General features: G+C 54.8%; 2 protein-coding genes across 5 annotated transcripts in view; both read left to right on the top strand.

Moving 5' to 3' along the window:
* The window catches only part of SEZ6 (seizure related 6 homolog), a 96,113-nt gene extending 80,590 nt beyond the window's left edge, over positions 1 to 15,523 (top strand). The window contains exons 5-18 of one of the 2 annotated variants that reach the window (XM_059998141.1): positions 2,390 to 2,585; positions 6,569 to 6,754; positions 9,827 to 9,995; positions 10,128 to 10,294; positions 10,872 to 11,066; positions 11,300 to 11,438; positions 11,550 to 11,746; positions 12,343 to 12,537; positions 12,920 to 13,111; positions 13,198 to 13,395; positions 13,674 to 13,712; positions 13,960 to 14,077; positions 14,162 to 14,264; positions 14,461 to 15,523. In XM_059998141.1, the coding sequence (XP_059854124.1) occupies positions 2,390 to 2,585; positions 6,569 to 6,754; positions 9,827 to 9,995; positions 10,128 to 10,294; positions 10,872 to 11,066; positions 11,300 to 11,438; positions 11,550 to 11,746; positions 12,343 to 12,537; positions 12,920 to 13,111; positions 13,198 to 13,395; positions 13,674 to 13,712; positions 13,960 to 14,077; positions 14,162 to 14,264; positions 14,461 to 14,490 (2,124 nt within the window). In that variant the 3' untranslated portion in view covers positions 14,491 to 15,523. Of the gene's footprint in view, positions 1 to 2,389; positions 2,586 to 6,568; positions 6,755 to 9,826; positions 9,996 to 10,127; positions 10,295 to 10,871; positions 11,067 to 11,299; positions 11,439 to 11,549; positions 11,747 to 12,342; positions 12,538 to 12,919; positions 13,112 to 13,197; positions 13,396 to 13,673; positions 13,713 to 13,959; positions 14,078 to 14,161; positions 14,265 to 14,444 lie in introns of both variants that reach the window. The other variant, XM_059998139.1, reaches the window with a different exon arrangement.
* A 3,493-nt stretch (positions 15,524 to 19,016) lies between these two features.
* The window catches only part of PHF12 (PHD finger protein 12), a 40,218-nt gene continuing 39,485 nt past the window's right edge, over positions 19,017 to 19,749 (top strand). For all 3 annotated transcript variants that reach the window (XR_009516977.1, XR_009516978.1, XM_059997242.1), the window contains exon 1: positions 19,017 to 19,652. Coding sequence is in view for 1 of the 3 variants with exons in the window: in XM_059997242.1 (XP_059853225.1) it covers positions 19,587 to 19,652 (66 nt within the window). In the remaining 2 variants the exon portion in view is untranslated. The remainder of the gene's footprint in view (positions 19,653 to 19,749) is intronic.

The raw sequence follows: 19,749 nt of genomic DNA, 5'->3' as shown, positions 1-19,749 counted from the left end.
GAGGGCATTGTGACCCAAAATGCTACCTTTAGGCTTTATAAGAGAGACAGACGGTAGAGAGGCCTGAAGTAAAGGAACTGACTGGCCTGGCTTGGGAGGCAGAGGATGGTGGCCCTGAGACCTGAAAGAATGAGCAGCTTCAGCAGGAGAGGAAAAAACGGAAGGCATTCCCTGGGCTGGATCCTGCATATGCAAATGCCCAGAGGAGGGGAGTGAGGCATGGCCTGTGGCTGCAGTGAAGATAAGAGGCTGGCAGAGCTGCTGAGGCCAACTGTGAGCTGGGAAGTTTGGACCTCTTCCTGTGGACAATCTGAAGTCACCCACAGGGTTTGGGTAGGAGAGAGACATGGTCCAATCTTGAGACAGCCGGGGCCAGGGAGATGAGTTGGGGATGGGAGGGGTGAAGGCCAGGTGAGGAACAATGGGTGGGGGGGAGGGTGGTAGGTAATCAGAGCCAAGATAGAGACAAAGGGATGGAGAGGAGGAATCAACTGAAATATTTGGGAGATAAGATTAGGAAGGATTTGGTGACTCATTGGATGCCACTTAACTAGCCCAGGAGGATAATCTGTGAAGGTCCTACGTCAGAGCAACATAGTAAGGACCTTGGAAACCATGTAGATCAATGCTTCGGAATCACCTTGTTAAAATGCAAAGGATGAGGACTTCCCTGGTGGCGCAGTGGTTTAGAACCTGCCTGCCAATGCAGGGGACACGGGTTCGGGTCCTGGCCGGGAAGATCCCACATGCCTTGAAGCAACTAAGCCCGTGTGCCACAGCTACTGAGCCTGCACTCTAGAGCCCGTGTGTCACAACTACTGAAGCCCGCGCGCCTAGAGCCCGTGCTTCGCAACAAGAGAAGCCCCCGCTCGCCGCAACTAGAGAAAGCCCGCGAGCAGCACCGAAGACCCAACACGGCCAAAAATTAATTAATTAATTAATTTTAAAAAGAGAGAAAGAAAGAAAATCAGAGATATAAAAAAAAAATGCAAAGGATGATTTAGTAGATCTTAGGTGGGGTCTGAGCTTCTGCATTTCTAACAAGCTCCCCGGTGGTGCTGATGCTGCTGGCCCAGGGACCACATTCTGAGTAGCAAAGATTCACACTAGGCATTTTATATGATGGAGAAAATGAAGCTCCAATAGTCGGCATACTTGTCCAAGATCACATGGTTAGGACTAGGTCCCAGACCTCTGGGCTCCCAATCCAGTGCTCCTTTACCAGGCCACACTAACACTTCCCCTCTGGGCAGAGTCTGTTGCTGTCCAATCCTTGTTGAATGAAGGCATGGAGCCCAGAGGATGCTGCAGGGATTGAAGGTCTAAGGGTGTTGGGGTGGTGGCAGAGGGGCCTGTGACAGCCAGAGGAAAGGACTGGAAAAAGAGGCCCGGAGAAGAGAGAACAGAAGGGTGGCTGGCACGTGGAGGGGCGTGGCATAAGGCTAGGCTGAGCAGTCAGCAGAGGCCAAGTTGGGCAGGGCCTCGAGGGCCACAGCAAGGAGTCTGGACTAGATACTGTGGTCTTTGTGGGCTCACTGGAGAGCCACGGATGATTTAAATAAGGAAGCACCATGAGCAGCAACATATCAGGGCTATTCACTGGCTGCAATTCAGAGAATATGAGGTGGAGGGAGAAGTGGGTTAAGCCCTGCAGGCAGGGAGGCTGGCAGGAGGCTGCTGCGAGGGTCTAGGTGAGCAATAACAGCGAGGACAGGGGAGGTAGCAGCGGGGATGAAGGGCAGTGAACAGAGTTGGGGGCCAGTTGACAGGAAGGAATGACGGATTTGATGTGGGGTATAAGGGAGGAGGAGAGATGCCAGTTTCTAACTTGGGCCTGCAGATGGATGGTAAGGTCATTCCCTGAGCTGGGGAGCCAGGGGAGCTGCCAGCTGGGGGAAGCGGGTGCTCAGTTTGAGGCAGGCTGGGTGTGAGAGGACAACAGAGGATGTTCAGGGGAAGCTGATGTTTAAGAGCCCACCTTGCTGGCCAGGCCCTCGGCAGACACCATCTAGTTCAACACACCAACCGCATCCCCACCTTACCAGTGAGAAAACTGAGCCTAGAGCTATGAAGGGACAGGAAGCATTTGGTGTAGCTGAAAAGCTTTGGAAACAGACGTGTTTACAAATCCCACTTGTGCTACTCTCTATGTGACCTTGGATAATTTACTTGATATCTCTGAACTTCAGGTCCCATTTCACAGGGTTACTGGGAAAGTAAAATGAGCTCTTCCTGCACTGAAGTGCCTAGCTCAGGGCCGGGGCTCCAATGCCCAAGGGGCACTGAGGATTGGCCATGCCCCGGGCCTGCAGGAGCCTGAGGGCAGCAGGGCTCAGTCAGCAAAAAGAAGCCTGACTCTTCTGCTTTGCTCTGTTTATTCTATGGACAGGTCCAGAACATCAGCCTCCGAGAAGGGGAGACAATAACTGTGGAGGGCCTCGGGGGGCCTGACCCCTTGCCCCTGGCCAACCAGTCTTTCCTGCTGAGGGGGCACGTCATCCGCAGCCCCACCCACCAAGCGGCCCTGAGGTTCCAGAGCCTCCCACCACCCGCTGGGCCTGGCACCTTCCATTTCTACTACCAAGGTAGGCCTGGGTAGCTGAGGAAAATACCAGCCCAGACTGGCTGCCCTCCTGGGGATCTCTGGTGCTGTTACAGCCTGGGGGAAGCATGGAGAGACTAGTAACATACAACTCAGTTGCCCAGGGAAGCTCTGTACAACTGGAGGTGAGTATTGCCCATCTGATACCTCCAGGACCTTCCCTGTTCCACCTACCACCCTGCAGAGAACTGGTCTCAAAGGGGGACTGACACAGAATCAGGCAGCCCCAGGTGTGTCCCTTGCCACTCATTCATTCAGTCAGTCAGTAAACTTTTCCTAGGCATCTGCTCCTTGCGAGGCCTGTGCTAGAGACTGGCAGTATCAAGATCCAGCCAAGTCCTTGCCCTCAAGGAGTTCAGAATCTCCTCAGGAGGCAGACACCTAACAGGCAGTAACAATAGAAGGCCTCTCCCCAAATGCAAGGGGGTCGAGGTCAAAGGGGCTTGATAGTGACCATCTAAAGGTCCTTAGCTACCAACCTGGCCTTCCTGAACTGCCTCACCTGGCCATGTCCCAGTCAGCTCAGAACACCGCTGGAAATAGGAGAGTGGCATGATGTAATAGGAAAATCACAGACTCAGGATATGGGCACATCTGTGTCTGAATCTCCTTCCCACTGGCTATTGACCTTGGACAAGTCATTTGACCTCTCTAACCCTCCTTTTCCTCTGTTGTAAAATGAGTCCAAAACACCTACTCCACAAAGTCATGGTAGGGATGAAACAAAATGGTGCATGTCAAGGGCTTAGCACACATCCAGAAAGAAACCGGAACTATGTTAAGGAGCTAGTAGGATGGGAAAGGGAGGAAAAGGGGTTTGGGACTCCATCCCTCTCCCATCAGTATCCCTGTTGGCCCCTTCTTCCCCAAAGTCTTCTTGATCCCTTGCACTGCTGTGACAAGGTAACCAGTTCAGACTGGGGAGTGCTAATGGGGAAATGATTGACATGAACAATTGGCTTGCATTGTCAGGGACCACTTCCGCGGCCCTGCCAGGAGCCACAATCACTCCTCTGGAGATGGGGATGCTTGGACCCCTCCCCTAAGGAGTACTCACCCCTTCCTGGCCTCTCCACCTAAACTGGGGGAGCAATCTGGTGTGGCAACAGGGAGCCTGGTGGCCATCAGGGGCTGGCCAGGGGCTTGTCAGAGGCAAGGGGCCAGCTGAGGCAAGGGTGAGTGTCTAGGCAGCCCGACCAGCCTCCCTAATGGCTCATCAGTCCTCCCTAGCAGTGGGCATAATCATACCACGGTAACCTTCTCTCTTGCTGCAAATTCCTTTGCACAAACCCCCAGACCTTCTCTCTGTTGGGCCAGACAAAGGTGGCTGAAAGGCAGCGAGTTGGAGGCCTGGCGAGGGGTGCAGACCCCAAGGAGGGGCTGGGAAAGCTGGCCCAGTCCTGCCTCTTTCTCAGTTCCCAGAAGCCCTCCCTCCTCGCCCAGTTTTTGTCAATGATCAGCTCTTTCCTTAATGAGTGTAATTCCCCTAATTATAGGCTGTAATTAGCCCTGATCCCAGAGATGGGAACAGGAGCGTGTGCTCATACGCGCATCTCCCTGGGCTGGAGAAAGAGGGTGCCAGAAGAGGGGGTGAGGGGCCCTGTACCCACACCCCTGTCAGAGCTATCCAAGATAATGTTGGAGATCATAAGGTTGGACCCTCATCTGCAGAACCAAATTCCATCTCCCCTCCCACAACCTCAGGCAGGGTGAGGAAGTAGAAGGTCCTGCCAGGCATCCCCCTCCTCCCTCCTGAATATTCCTGGCACTGGACTTGGCCCCAGAAACAGATGCCAGGGAGAAAATAGCTCAACAGATTTCAGTGATGCAGGCTCCCCGGGAACAGTCGTCATGGCAACAGGAGGAAGCTCGTCTTGGGAAGTGGCACTTTACCCACCATGGAGTCTGGGGGCTTCATTGTCTGCCCCCAGCCTCCTGCTCTCACCTCATCCCAGCCCAAGTTCCTAATCTGTGAAATGGGGGACCTCCCTTCCCGGACCTGTGATAAGAACTCATGGGGAAGATGGAAGTACAAGTGCTGAGCACGACCTCTGGCTCATGACCTAGACTGCCCTCAGTGTCACTCCCCCCTCCATTCTGGGTAGAGTGTCCCATCCCATCCCAGCCTGGGGTTTCTCCCCAGATCATTGTGAGTGGCCGCCCTGAACAACCACCCAAGACAGCCTTCATTATTACTCTCAGGTTTCTCTGACTCCTGAGCCCAGGTTTCTACTTCATTTGGGAAAGCAGGTGGGAAAGAGGAGATATAAAGCAGTGGGCTCTAGGGCCAGGAGTTTCAAGCACCCACTCTACCACTTACTGACTATGTGGTCAGGGCAAGTCCCTCAGTCTCTCTGAACCTTGGTTTTCCTCACCTGAAGGTGAGTTAATAACCCCTAACTTCCTCCTAAGCATGTTGTAGACATCAAGTAAGAAGAGTGTGAAGGCACTTTAGAGGCTGGAAGGTGCATGCACATGAGTGGTGCTTTTGTTAATCAAACTTACAAACAATAACAGCGAGCTGGTGTGTGCAGTATTTGTTCTGGGCCAGACACCGCACATATATCCTCTCACTTAACCTCTCATGTAACAACATTGGATGCAAACTCCAAATGGGTGGGTAAACAAGGAAACTGAGGCACAGAGAAGTTATGTAACTTGCCCAAAGTGGCACAGCAAGTAGGGGAGCCTGTATTCAAACCCAGGCAGTCTGACATCAGAGCCCACCTCCTAAGCACTGCCCCATACTGACTACCAATCACAAGCAATCACTCATTGGCCATTCTTTTAAGAACTCTGTGAGAGACGGATGAGTAGGAATCATCTCCCCCTTTCACAGACCTAGTAACTAAGACCAGGACAGGTGAAAATCACAAAACTTGTGTCTGGACCCTCGTCTGCCCAGAGGCAGGCTTTTCTTATATTCATACAAAGGCACACAGAGGCTTGTAGAGTCCCTGCCTGGACCTTTCTTCCTATCCACCTAGTACCATCGGTAAGGGTGGGCCTCCTCCACCCCGAGACCCACGAGTGGTTCCTCAGTCTAGACGGTCCTCATCTCTCCCACCACCTCCGAGGGTTTGCAGACTATAGCCCAGACTCTTCACTCAGCCCCTCTCCTTGACCACCTCTCAGACCCAAGCCCTGACCCCTATTTTTAGCTAAGGCCCCAGTTTGGCACTGGATTGGGATTGGCCGGTTTTTTTTTTTTATAGGATTTGCTGCCACCATTCGGTCGTACTTGGTATGACAGTTCTAAAAGTTACCAAGTTTCCCAGGGCAACTTGTCCCTCCCACAACTTCCTTGAAGGCGTGTCCTGCCTTGCCACCCTCGACCCATCCTGTTTTTAAAAAGTCCTCAGCCCTTGCCATCAAGCTTTTTAGCATTTCTCAGTGAATACTGGGAAAGCTTTTACTGTCTCTGACTTAAGTGTTTCCTGCTGTAATTCATATTTGTCCCCTATAGGAAACATAATATCAGTACTTTACATCAGTATAGGCTTTTCTCTATTTCAAGTTCTTTCACATCTACAAGTCATTCAATAAATATTTCTTGGTTCCAGAGGTACCAAGCTGAATAAAATACTATCTCATTTATTCTCACAATACCCCTGTAAGTGGGCTGGCATTTTGAACCTCATTTAACAAATGAGGAAACTAGGACACAGAAAGGCGAAGTAACTTGCCTAAAGTGTCAGAAAGCTTGGACCAGAACCCAAGGCTCCAACTTCCACCTCTGTACTTGCTCCATTAACCAGCCCAGGCTGCCGGAAATATCACTGGCACCTTCTGGGGAGGGAATCAGAGTCTCTTCTGGAATTCCTGATGCTTCCTCTGACACCTCAAGGCAGGCTGGGGCAGGCCCCTTTTGCCCTGGCTATGACTCAGCCCACTCAAAACACACACACACACACACACACACACACACACACACACACACACACATCACCCATTCTCTCTCTGCAGCCTATCTCCTGAGCTGCCGCTTTCCCCGACGTCCAGCTTATGGAGCCGTGACTGTCACCAGCCTCCACCCAGGAGGTAGTGCCCGCTTCCACTGTGCCACTGGCTACCAGCTGAAGGGTGCCAGGCTCCTTACCTGTCTCAACGCCACCCAGCCCTTATGGGATTCTCAGGAGCCTGTCTGCATTGGTGAGTAGCCCCAGGGGACTCAGAGCTGAACAGGGGAGTGAGGTGGGGGGCTCATTCCTGCTCTCTGTTGCTGTCTGGCACCTTCATTTGCTCTCCATAAGGAAGCCAGAAAATGGCCACACACATCAGCGGCGTTCACCCAACCTGCACTTATTGAGCACTTACTGTACGGAGGCACCACAGGTATACAGAGCAGAATTAAACAGGGACTGTGCCTTCAGGGAGCGCACAGTTCCAGGAAATGGGAGTGAAAGAAAGTACATGGGTCACCAGCTTCCAGAGCAGGGAGTTAAAAGTACCAATGAAGAGGGAATTCCCTGGCGGTCCAGTGGTTAGGACTCAGTGCTTTCACTGCTGTGGGCCCACGTTCGACCCCTGGTCGGGGAACTAAGATCCAGCAAGCTGCACAGTCAAAAAACAAAACACAAAAGTACCAGTGAAGAGACAGAGTGACCTGGGATAGGGGGAAGCAATCATCCTTAGCTGGGTACTTAGGAGGCTTCCTAGGGGAAGTAAGCGTTGAAGGTTTGACTTTTTTTTTTTTTTTTTTAATGAGTGTTGAGTTGTATTAACTATTCATACAGCTGTTATTTAGATGATCATATGATTTTTCCTTTGATCTGTTGATGTGGTAAATTATAGTAACTGATTTTTAAAATTTATTTATTTTTTATTTTTTTATTTTTGGCTGTGTTGGGTCTTCGTGGATGCACGTGGGCTTTCTCTAGTTGCGGCGAGCGGGGGCTACTCTGTTGTGGTGCGCGGGCTTCTCATTGCTGTGGCTTCTTGTTGCAGAGCACAGGCTATAGGCGTGCAGGCTTCAGTAGTTGTGGCACGTGGGCTCCATAGTTGTGGCACGTGGGCTCCGTAGTTGTGGCACACGGGCTTAGTTGCTCCGTGGCATGTGAGATCTTCCCAGACCAGGGCTCGAACCTGTGACTCCTGCATTGGCAGGCGGATTCTTAACCACTGCACCACCAGGGAAGTCCCTGGACATTTCAGTGGAGGGAACAATGTGGGCAGTGACACAGAGGTGAGAAGGTGAGGGAGCATTTAGGGACACAGAAAACAGCCAGGTTTGGCTGAGGCCTGAGACATGTGGAGGGGGCAGTGGGAGGGCCTTGAATATCAGGCCAAGACACTGGGTGGGGAGCTGTTGAAATTTTGTGAGATGAGGAGGGAGGGGCTCAGAACTATTCCTCAGGAGAGACAGCCGGGTGGTGTCTGGAGGCTAGGCAGCCAGCCAGGCAAGACGGTTTGAACTTAGACAATGACTTCGGGAATGAAGAGGAGGGAAGTGTTTCCAGAGTCACTGATGAGGGAATGGGGGGAAGGAGGAGACTCCCAGGTTCTGGCCCTGGGTGATCAGGGAGTCTGAGATTGCTGCCAGTGGAGTGGGGCTTGTTGGCAGAAGGGAGATGGAATGTTTAGTTTGCAGTGTGAAAGGCAGCTTGGGTTTTTGATACTTATTTCATTCTATAAACTCTTTCTAGGTGCCAGGTATAAGCAGAGGTGAATAAGCCAGACACGGGCTCTGCCCTCAAGGAGCTCTCTGTCTGGTGGGAAGACTGGAAAGCAGCTCAGGAAGTTCAGTGCAGATGGAGCTGTGATGGGGGGAACTCAGGGCACAGTGGGGATCCAAGGGAAGGAGAGCGTCTCCAAAATGAGGAAGGAGACAAGGAAAACTTCCCAAGGAGAAGGCAGGGAAGGATGACAGGCATGTTAGGGTCAGGGAAGTGGAGTGGATTCCTGGAACAGCACCTGCAAAGATGCGGAGGCATGAAGCAGCACACTGTCGTGAGGACATGGTGAGGTGCACCTGAAGAAGCGGGTGTACGGGGAAGGGCTGACGCTGAGTCAAGAGAGAGTGGTTTATAAAGGGCTTGAACACCCTCTTGAGGCTGGACTTTATCCTGAGGGTAATAGGGAGCCACTGAGGAATTTAAGTGGAGGATGGGGCATGATCAGATTTGAAGGGCAGTTCCATTCTGAGACCAAGCAGAAAGGTGAGTCTGCCCCCTCTGCAAAGAAGCAGAGAAGAAACTCACCACAACTCCTTCCCCGGAAGCTTTATTAGGTTAAAATATTCTGCAGTCTTGAACACTTGGAGACAAAGGCACCGGGTCTTGGCCATGGCAGCCTGGTCTCTGAGAGCTGGTCCAGAGCTGCGTGTCCAGGAGAGGAAAGCGCTGCCTGAAACCAGCCACACTCCTGTTGCCTGAGACTCCTTCTCTGGCCCCATCTAACTGCCAGGAGCCCGTGGCCAAGTAACTCAGCAGCCCTCAATGATGGGGATGGGAGAGCTGATAAGCCTCTGCTTAGGAAGAGAGGACGGTCCCAGGCCAGAGGGACCAGTGCTGGAAAGGCCCTAAGGGGTCAGCCCAGAAATGACAGTGGTAGTGATGCTGTTTCAGACAGCATTCAAGACCATCGCCTGGCTAGCAATGCCTGCTAAGGGCACAAGAATTGGAGGTGGACGGCATGCATACCAGGTGTTTGTCATCCCTGATCTAGTCCCACTCTCTTTTTTAATATCCATTCACTCATTTTATTCAACAAACATTGAATACCAACTCTGTGCCTGGCCTGAAAAGACTTGGTCCTTGCCCAAGGGGGCCTACGTAAGGGACATATCCAATAATAACTGGTTTAAGAAAGTGACATGAGGTAGAGACAGCAGATATACCCAAGAAGGTTGGATATACCCTGCAGCAGATATACCCTGGTAAGGGGTATTAATAAAGTTCACCTGGGCAGGGGAAATCAGGGATGGCCTCCCAGAGGAGTCAGCAGAGAGGGTAAGTGACTTACCCAGGGCCACACGGCTAGGCAATGGAAGATCTACCTTAGTCAAGGGAGTTGCACATGAAGAATAACAGAGGTGTGAAAGGTTAGGAGGTCGGCTGCCTGGAGCAGGGTCACAGGGGCAAAGGATTGACCTTCAGGGCCATGAAAGCAAGCTCCCTGCTGGCCCGTGCAGAAGGTACAGAGCTGGGATGGGCAGAGAGGCTTGTTAGGCTGTCTAGGATCCCACTGGCCAGCCCAGCCCACCGTCCCACCCCTGTCTCACAGCTTCCTGCGGTGGAGTGATCCGCAATGCCACCACGGGCCGTATCGTCTCTCCTGGCTTCCCGGGCAACTACAGCATCAACCTCACCTGCCACTGGCTGCTTGAGGCTCCCGAGGGCCAGCGGCTGCACCTGCACTTTGAGAAGGTTTCCCTGGCAGAGGATGACGACAGGTGAGGGGGTATCCTGGTGGGATAGCAGTGCCTGGCCTGGTAATACCCTGCTGGAGGGATGGTACCCAAGCCTGGGGCCTCACCCCACTCGACTCAGCGACCAGCCACGCAGCTGCCGCTCTCCTGGCCCAGGCTCATCATCCGCAATGGGGACAATGTGGAGGCCCCCCCGGTGTATGATTCCTATGAGGTGGAGTACCTGCCCATTGAGGGCCTGCTCAGCTCCGGCCGACACTTCTTTGTGGAGCTCAGTACTGACAGCAGTGGTGCGGCTGCAGGCATGGCCCTGCGCTATGAGGGTGAGTCTGCTGGGACCTAACTGGGGGTGGGGGTCTTGAGCCTGGGGTCTCTTCTCACACCCTCCCCCTCTGCCTCCATTCCATTATCACGCCTTCCAACTCAGCCCTTGCTCACCTGCCACCCAGGTCCCCTCTCCCTACCCCTCTCCTGAAGTCCAGGATTCTACTCCATCTTTTCAGGAGACCCCTGCCTGGACCCAGGACCTCTGGTCCAAGAGAATGAATTCTCTAGAGTTTGAAGAACAAAAATGGCCCCAACCCTTAGGGAAGGAGAATTGCTACAAGAGACATCCTAGCACCACTCATGCATGCATGTGTTCATTATTCAAAAAACATTTATTGAGCACCCTCTGTGTACTAAGCACAAACTAGGCACTGGGAACACAATGGTAATCAAGATGACCTCCTGAGCACAATCGGGACGGATGCTCTGGGCTGTCCCTGCCCTCTGCTCCAAATCTCAGACATACATCTGCAGTCAGGAAGAGAAAGGCCTTGGGGAGGGAAGTAGGCGGACAACTGCCCCCTGTGTTTGCTCCAGTCGAGGCTGAGCTGGGCTGGGCCCTGTGGTTTGCAGCCTTCCAGCAAGGCCATTGCTATGAGCCCTTTGTCAAATACGGCAACTTCAGCAGCAGCGCACCCTCCTACCCTGTGGGTACCACCGTGGAGTTCAGCTGCGACCCTGGCTACACCCTGGAGCAGGGCTCCATCATCATTGAGTGCGTTGACCCTCATGACCCCCAATGGAATGAGACAGAGCCTGCTTGCCGAGGTCAGTAGACACCAGTAGATGGGCCTGCCAGGGCAGGGAGCAGGGTGGGCACCAGGGAGCCAGCCACAGGGCCTGGGACCACAGCGGCCCTCTGACATGTGTGATTCAAGCTTCCCCCTGAGGAGGAGGTGGGGGGCTCCAAGCAGTGGGTAGGCACTCCTGTGGGCCGGTGGCAGCTCCAGGACATGGCACTGGGGGGAACGCGGAGGGGATGCGCCTCCTCTGCTTTCCAGCTGTGTGCAGTGGGGAGATCACAGACTCGGCCGGCGTGGTGCTCTCCCCCAACTGGCCAGAGCCCTACGGCCGTGGGCAGGACTGCATCTGGGGCGTGCATGTGGAGGAAGACAAGCGCATCATGCTGGACGTCCGAGTGTGAGTGCTCACTGGGCTTGGCCAAGCTACCTCCTGAGCTCTGGGGACATCTGTCACCCAGCCCGTCCTGGGGTCCCCGGGCCCACCCTTCCTGACAGTCCTCCTCCACAGGCTGCGCATAGGCCCTGGTGACGTGCTTACCTTCTACGATGGGGATGACCTGACAGCCCGGGTCCTGGGCCAGTACTCTGGGCCCCGTGGCCACTTCAAGCTCTTTACCTCCATGGCTGACGTCACCATACAGTTCCAGTCAGACCCCGGGGCCTCAGTGCTGGGCTACCAGCAGGGCTTTGTCATCCACTTCTTTGGTGAGCTTGCCCCTGCCCCATCCTGCTGCCTGGGGGAAAAGGGATGCCAGGATGCAGACCCTGAACCATGGCAAGTCAGAGAGTCCAGGGCAATGAGGAGCCTGAGTGCTCTTATCTGATGAGGGAAAGCTGGGAAACTCCAGGTATCACCTTCGGGAAGCTAGTCTTGTTCTCCATCCTCCCTGAGGGCCCAGTGAGAGGAAGCAAGGCTCCGCTGCAGCAGGAGGGATTTGGGTAGACAGCAGGAGGAACCTCATAACAGAAATAGGGAACTGAGGAGAGGTGTTCGTTTCTACCTTTCTAACAATCTTTGACAGAAATGACAATTTTCCCCACCCTACCCAATCCCTGAGGAATTGGCCAACGTGCTTCTGGAAGTAAGGCCAAAGCTTAGGTGACAACCCTGGAATCTAGGAGACACAATGATGCCAGGGACAGGCAAGGAGGGGCCCTTGAGCAGGAAGGCATGAATCGCTGAGCCTGCCTAGGCCAGGCTAGGCCCAGGACAAACTGGCAGGAGCCGGAGTGCCCTCAGGGTCAGGGAGGCTAGCACAGTCCCTTTGGTGCTGCTGACGGCCTGCTCTTGCTGCCCCCAGAGGTGCCCCGTAATGACACGTGTCCGGAGCTGCCTGAGATCCCCCATGGCTGGAAGAGCCCGTCGCAGCCTGAGCTGGTACATGGCACTGTCGTCACTTACCAGTGCTATCCTGGCTACCAGGTGGTGGGATCCAGTGTCCTCATGTGCCAGTGGGACCTAACCTGGAGTGAGGACCTGCCCTCCTGCCAGAGGGGTGAGTGTACCTGTTCCCCATATTCTCCCCAGCGCAACCTACAAGCCTCTCTCCTGGATTCTGACCCAGACTCCAGCCATTATTAACTGGTATTCATAGCCTCAATTTCCTCATCTGTGAAATGGGATAATACTTTCTCATAGGGTCATCCGCCAAGTACTCCGAGTATTTCGTTCCTGGTATATGGCCAATCAGTATTTGTTGACTCTGATGGATGGGAAGGGGCGAATGAGGAGATACACCAGCAAAAGGGTAGGGGCAAATAAATAGGGGTGGAGCCGTATGCCATGAAGATGTTGGCTGACTTGGAACAAAGCCAGCGTGGACTGGCTTTTGCTGAGTTCTACTTGGGCTACTTTCCCCCCTCGCCCCCCACCCTTAGTGACTTCCTGCCATGACCCTGGGGATGTGGAGCACAGCCGACGCCTCATATCTAGCCCCAAGTTTCCCGTGGGGGCCACCGTGCAGTACATCTGTGACCAGGGTTTTGTGCTGACGGGGAGTGCCATCCTCACCTGCCATGACCGCCAAGCCAGCAGCCCCAAGTGGAGCGACCGGCCCCCCAAATGTCTCCGTAAGTCTCAAATGAGGAGGAGGGGAAGATGCTGCCTCTGGAGGCTAGGGGCCTGGCACCCTCACTGGGCTCTGCCTGCTTTGCAGTGGAACATCTCAAGCCGTGCCATGGCCTCAGCGCCCCCGAGAATGGTGCCCGCAGTCCTGAGAAGCAGCTGCACCCAGCGGGGGCTACTATCCACTTCTCATGTGCCCCTGGCTACGTGCTGAAGGGCCAGGCCAGCATTAAGTGTGTACCCGGACACCCCTCACATTGGAGTGACCCCCCACCCATCTGTAGGGCTGGTGAGTGCCCTGCCACCCCCGGAACCTCTGCCTGGCCCATAGGGCTGCTCTGGCAAAGATGTCAAGTGCTGAGAACCAGAACCCCCTGCCCATGCCCCCTTCCTGTTATTCTTGGTCTCCCCAGTCTCTGCCAGATCCTTCTGACCTGGTGACACCAAGACAGATTCTGGGGTGGGCTCTCCTTGGACAAATCCTTCCCATGATCAGCCCACTCCCTACCTTAGTGGTTTGGTTCTTTGGGCTCATCCACTGCCCTTGGCCCTCCCCTCTTGTTCCAGCCTCTCTGGATGGCTTCTACAGCGGCCGCAGCCTGGATGGTGAGCCCCCAACCTTGAGGGCCAGGGAAATAATCTCCCTGCCCCTAGTTCTCACAGCTCCCAGGCCATGGGTTCTCTGAGGAGGGAGGGCAGAGAAAGAGAGAGAGAGGTCTGGGACTAGCGGGGCAAAAAGCTCCTTCCCTGCCCCCAGCCAGCTAGAGGGAGCTGGTGGCTGGATGCCCCTGGGCAGAGGTGAGGGGATATGGGACCCAGGCCTCTGCCCCAATCCCATCCTTTGTGCTTTCAGTTGCCAAGGCGCCTGCTGCCTCCAGCACCCTGGATGCTGCTCACATCGCAGCTGCCATCTTCTTGCCGCTGGTGGCAATGGCGCTCTTGGTGGGAGGTGTGTACCTCTACTTCTCCAGGTGAGTCTGGCTTCCCTTCCTGCCCTGCACCCCTGACTCACTCCTGCCCAGCACTCCTGACTCACAGGCTTCTCTGCCACACAGGCTCCAGGGGAAAAGCCCCCTGCAGCTGCCCCGAACACGACCCCGCCCTTATGACCGCATCACCGTGGAGTCAGCATTTGACAATCCGACTTACGAGACTGGAGTAAGTACCCATACCAGGCTTGACACCCTAATCAGGACCCAATCCTATGCTCCCTTGGGCAGGTACCCCTAAGGGTCCTGCCAAGCCCTCTCTCTTTCCCTTTCCCTTTCCCTTTCCCTTTCCCTTGGGAAGGTGGATTATGGACTGACGAACCTTTTACAAGTTTCCAACTCCCAGCAGTCTCTTTCCTTTGCAGGAGACGAGAGAATATGAAGTCTCCATCTAGGTGGGGCAGCCTGGGCAAGCTGGCTCAGCCCTGCCTCACAGCCCAGCAGCAGAGCTCCCAGCTTCCTGCTGTCCCTCCACCTCCTGTACATACCACCTGGGAAGAGATGCCACCAATCCCTCAAAAAGTTGTGCCCTTCCCGCCTGCAATGCCCGCCAGGGCCTATTTTCTTGGTACCACTGCCCACTTAGGGCCCTTCCTTGGGTCCAAGTCAGGGGCATCTGCCTCTAGGCAGAACACAGCTGGGGCACAGGCATCAAGAACCAGCATTCTCCTGACTCTCTTTCGTGCCCTGGACCTCCAGCCTGGAATTCACAGGCAGAGCGGGAGCACCTCTCTCCACGTGACCGCCATCCAGCCCTGGCATGTAGCGCCCTGCAGCAGGGTTAACTTGACGGTGGCGGAAACTGTGCCAGGGTGCTCCTCACAGGGCCATCACCAGTGGCCAAAACTGCTCTCAGCAGTGACCTCTGGGTAGTCCTGACATGCTGACATCAGCCCCCTCGGGGGGGGGGGGTCTCTAGTCTTTCTCTAAGGCCCTGGGAATGGTCAGTTCTGCCTTCTATCCCTTTCTAGGGGAGGCAATAATTCTAAGGCATCCTAAAGGGTTTAGGGACTCTACCCCAAGCTCAGGTTGGGCTTCCCTAGGCCACACCACTCATGCTCCACACCAAAGCAGGACACCCCACTGCTCCCCTGGCAGCCCTGCACCCTGAAGAGAGGGAGACCTTCCCCTGATGTCAGTCTGGCTGTTAAAAACATCCTCTTTCCCACTAGCCCCTCCCCCAACCCCAGCCCCCTGTCAGGCTTCCCTCCTGGCCACTGCGTTTTGGGATAAGGGGAGTGGGCAGGCATATTCTGGAGAGGAGCAGAGGTCAAAGGGTCCAGGAATTTGGCATGGAACAGGGGGTCAGAGCGTCCCAGGGAGAGGCCCAGAAGCTGGCTGCAGGCCACTTTGTACATGTAATGTATTATACGGCGTCTGGGCTCCAGCCAGAGAACAATCTTCTATTTCTGTTGTTTCCTTATTAAAATGGTGTTTTTGAAAAAAAAAAACAAGCAATGGCCTGGTGGATGGTATTTTCTTGGAGGGAAGGAAGGTGGGAGATAAATGGGATGTGGACTTTAGGACTAGAAGGCATGCTGGACCTACCAACTGATCATCTCCAGATTTTATCAAAAACCAGTCATGGGAATTCCCTGGTGGTCCAGCGGTTGGGACACAGCACTTTCAATGTGGTGGCCTGGGTTCAATCCCTGGTCAGGGAACTAAGACCTTGCAGCAGCAAGCTGTGTGGCGCAGCCAAAAAATATACAACAACAACAACAGAAAAAACACAGTCACGTGCCAGTGCTTCAGGGACTACTGTCCCAACAAGGTCAGTGCAACAGATGGCATGTGAAATGAGAGGTCCCAATTGCTGGTGCCACAGGGGTATGGGAGCCCAGGAACTCAAATGCTTATCAATCCCAATGCTTCATTTCCTCCTCTTTGCTAGGTCCAGAACTGCAGGCTGGCACATTCCCAAGCCTCTCCTTTGAGCCACTGTATTGCTGAAAAAGCCCAGGAAGCCTGATGCCTCTCTTCTTTCGCTTCCTTCCAGCTAGCAAGGCTTAGGAAATTGGAATAGGAATCAGAGACTGAACCCCTGAACATGAGGCTCTAGTCTGTTTTGTCCTCAGAGAACATCCAGACTGTGAGGCGCAGAGGCAATGCAGCGTAGGGGCCTGGCTCCTATTTTTTTTTTTTTTTTTTTTTTTTGTGGTACGTGCGCCTCTCACTGTTGTGGCCTCTCCCGTTGCAGAGCACAGGCTCCGGATGCGCAGGCTCAGTGGCCATGGCTCACGGGCCTAGCCGCTCCGCAGCATGTGGGATCTTCCTGGACCGGGGCACGAACCCATGTCCCCTGCATCAGCAGGCGGACTCTCAACCACTGCGCCACCAGGGAAGCCCCTGGCTCCTATTTTAACAAAAGCTGTATCCATGGACTCCAGAAAGAGGTGACTGAAGCGGATGTGCTTAGGTTTGCCACGTTTGGTCCCTCCTAGCCTCTATGCCCCTTCCCTATGGCCCCCAGAACCTCCTGAGATGTGTTTAGCCAGCCTTGGTCCCCATCATACATCCATGCTTAGAGGTATGCTCTGCATGGCTGCTCTCCAGAGTAAGAGCAAGAGGGAGGCAACAGGGAGTTAAGGGCACTCAGAAGCCAGATGACACAAACCCTCTGACGGAAATAGTAGCAGTAACCAGAAATTCTACAGTCATCCAGCAGGGAGGTCTTGACCACTCACGGCTGCCCACCTCCTGGTTCTACCACAAGCCACCTTGAAGGATGGAGAGGCTCCAGTCTATGCAGGATGCAGTGCCTAAATTAGCCACAAGAGGTCACTTCCGAAGGCATCTGTAACCCACCTGCTCTCTCTCCTCAATCCCCCTGGAACAGCCAGGGCTGGAGCTCTCCAAGGTGGCACCAACTACTGGCCCCACTGGGCTGACCTCATCCTCCAAGTTCTGAGGGGAAGGTTTGTGGAGTGATTAGTTCCCCTGGCACTTGTCAACAGAGCCAAGTATTATTTCCCTCTTTAGCCTATTAATGCCTATGTCTGTTCTCAACAGCAATGATGGTGTTGATCAAAGCAAAGCCTGGCTCTTTGGACATGTGCCAATGGCTTACTTTTCTGCCCCATAATACCTTCAGGCTGACACATCAACACAGCTGGGCCCTGAGCAGTGGGAAGGACGCCAGTGGGAGAGGGCACATGATGTATCCATTTCTGAGGGTCTGTGGCATGAAATACAGCCTAAGAAGAGATGAGGTCCGCCCACTTCCATACTTCTAGCTCAGCCCTCCTCTCTCTGAGGGCCACATCTCTGGCCCATAGCCACTAATATTTCTTGTTTGCTGAGGCTGGTAGAGGGCAGAGAGGGCCGATCTACATGATATACTCCCCTGCTTGATCAATAAGGCCCAGGACTTTATCGTTCTTCCCAGGCAACAACAGGATCATTAGGAAAGTCAGAAAAACGGAAACCTAAGTCCACACACCGACATCCCCACCCTATCCAATCATCCTCCTTACTCTCCCCAAAAAAGCAGCAACTCCTCGCAGGCAGTTAGACAGTATCCTAGCCTGGGAATCAAGAAAGCTGTTTCATTCCTAGTTCTGCCATAAATTCACTATGTGAACGAGGCAAATCACTGCTCTTCTTTGTGCATCTGGAAGTGAGGAGATTAAGAGATGGTTTTTAAGCCCTTTCCAGTTTTAGGCTTCTGAGAATGCTAAGTACACCTTAACATCAAAAGTGAGCCAGGACACAGCTACCTGGTAACAACGCCAACTAAACGCCTAGTGTCAGGCACAATGATGCCACTCCCTTCTCCACCGCTTCATCTACAGTCAGGCAGAGATAACTGGCAGCCTCTGAAGATGGTACCAAGGGCAGGGGCGGGCGCCGTGGAGAGCGTGAAGCCCCGCCCAGAATTCGAGGTGAGGCCTTTCAGACTACAAATCCCAGCATGCAGCACGGCAGCTCTGAAAAGTATCTTTCCGGCAGGCAAATCACTCTTCCCCGAGTCTATGTTACCGTCCACTGCATCGCATGCACACGGAACTACGGCCCCCATAACCCACCAGCGCCATCGCGATTCTTGCTCCCAGGATGCAATGCGCTCTCGTTCGCCCTTTGGACCCTTTGCGCATTGCAAACTGGGAGTTGAAGTCCACTGTAGGCAGGTAGCTGGGCGTTGTCAGCATTACGAACTCTTCGCTTTGGGCTTCCTCTTGGAAAGCAATTCTCAGGAACAGTGATCAAGAGAGGGTAGTAACGGGCAGGTTGACCTCTCCTTTCATCACCATGAAAGGCAGGAATGCTCAGGCTAAAATTTACTGCTGGGAGCGGGAGGGAAGAGGGAACAGTAGCCATCCAACCCGACACCAAAAGCATCGTTTTCCGTCGCGATGGCTTTTCTTTTCTCTTTACCAATATGGCGCCTGGTCCAGCCACACCTGACGCTGGAACCAGAGTCCAGTACAACATCCCTAGAAGTACTTGCTGTCACCGACAGCCTACCAGCTCTAGCCAACACCACACTTTGCTCCTTTCTGTTCATGCCTGAGGGCACCAAGGACACGGTGGTTTATATCCCACTACCAAAATGGCGAAAGGAGAAGCATTCTTGTTAGGGCCTGCAGGTGACAATACGCCTGCGCGGAGCCGGCTGTGTTGCTGTGGGGCGGGAGGGGAGCATCCTCAATACGCCTGCGCGGGAACAGAGTAGTCTCGGTCTATACTCAAACACCAATGGATGAAGAATCCCCATGTTCCTGCGGCTGCGCCGTGACCCTTAGGCGCTCTCCCAGGCGCCTGCGCGAGACCTCAAGTCCCGCCCTTTTCTCTCAGTACGCTGGCGCAGGGCAGAAAGGCGGGGCTTCGGCTCTCCAGACGAATGCCAGCGCGGCTGCGCGCTGGGGGGTACCCCCTCACTGCGGCTGCGCGGGAGCCCGGCCGCCGGCTGTCACTGCGGTTGCGCGCGGCGAGCGGCGATCCCGGGGCGCCTGCGCGGGTGGCTTTGCGGGCGCTCGCGGTAAGTTTGCGCCAAGTGCGCGGCAGCCGGGACGCAGACGGCGGCGGCGGCGAGAGGCGGAGCCCGGGGACCACCCCCCATCACCCTCCCCGCAGTCACCTCACGTACCACAACCTCACCTAACCTCTCACCCCCACTGCGATCCCCCCAACCCCGGGATGGCAGCGCCCGCCAGCTTTCCCGGCCGGACCAGCGGTCGCCAGCACCGGCTTTAGCCTGTGGGACTAGGCCCCGCCGAGGCCTGACTCCCGGAGCCGGGACCCACCGTGCAGCCAGACGCCGGGCCGGGGCTGAGGGGCCGCTCCCCCCTCACGGCCCGTGGGGAGGACGCTGCCGTCCCGGGGACTGGGGGCCGGGGGGTGGGGGGGGTGCCAGGGCGAGGAAGTCGGGACCCGTGTTTGGAAAAAAGAAGGGGGGCCGGGGTCAGGAGCACCCCCTCCCCCCGTTTCCCCCCTCCCCCCGGGGTTGGGGGGGCCGGAGCAGAGAGCGCCCAGCCCGGGAGGTGGATGAATGTGGGAGAAAATGGAGACCAAGACGATCGTGTACGACTTGGACACGTCGGGGGGGCTGATGGAGGTAAGAGTGGCCCTCCTCATCCCCTTCCCCCAGCGCCGGGAGGGAACCTCCGCCCTCCGCCCCACAAAGCCGGCCCTGAGCTCGCAGCGCAAGAGGG

The sequence above is a fragment of the Delphinus delphis genome, chromosome 19 (genome assembly GCF_949987515.2).
Source record: "Delphinus delphis chromosome 19, mDelDel1.2, whole genome shotgun sequence".
In the NCBI taxonomy this organism is placed as follows: Eukaryota; Metazoa; Chordata; class Mammalia; order Artiodactyla; family Delphinidae; genus Delphinus; species Delphinus delphis.
The sequence above is the reverse complement of the archived record's forward strand: the minus strand, read 5'-3'. Positions and strand labels throughout refer to the sequence as shown.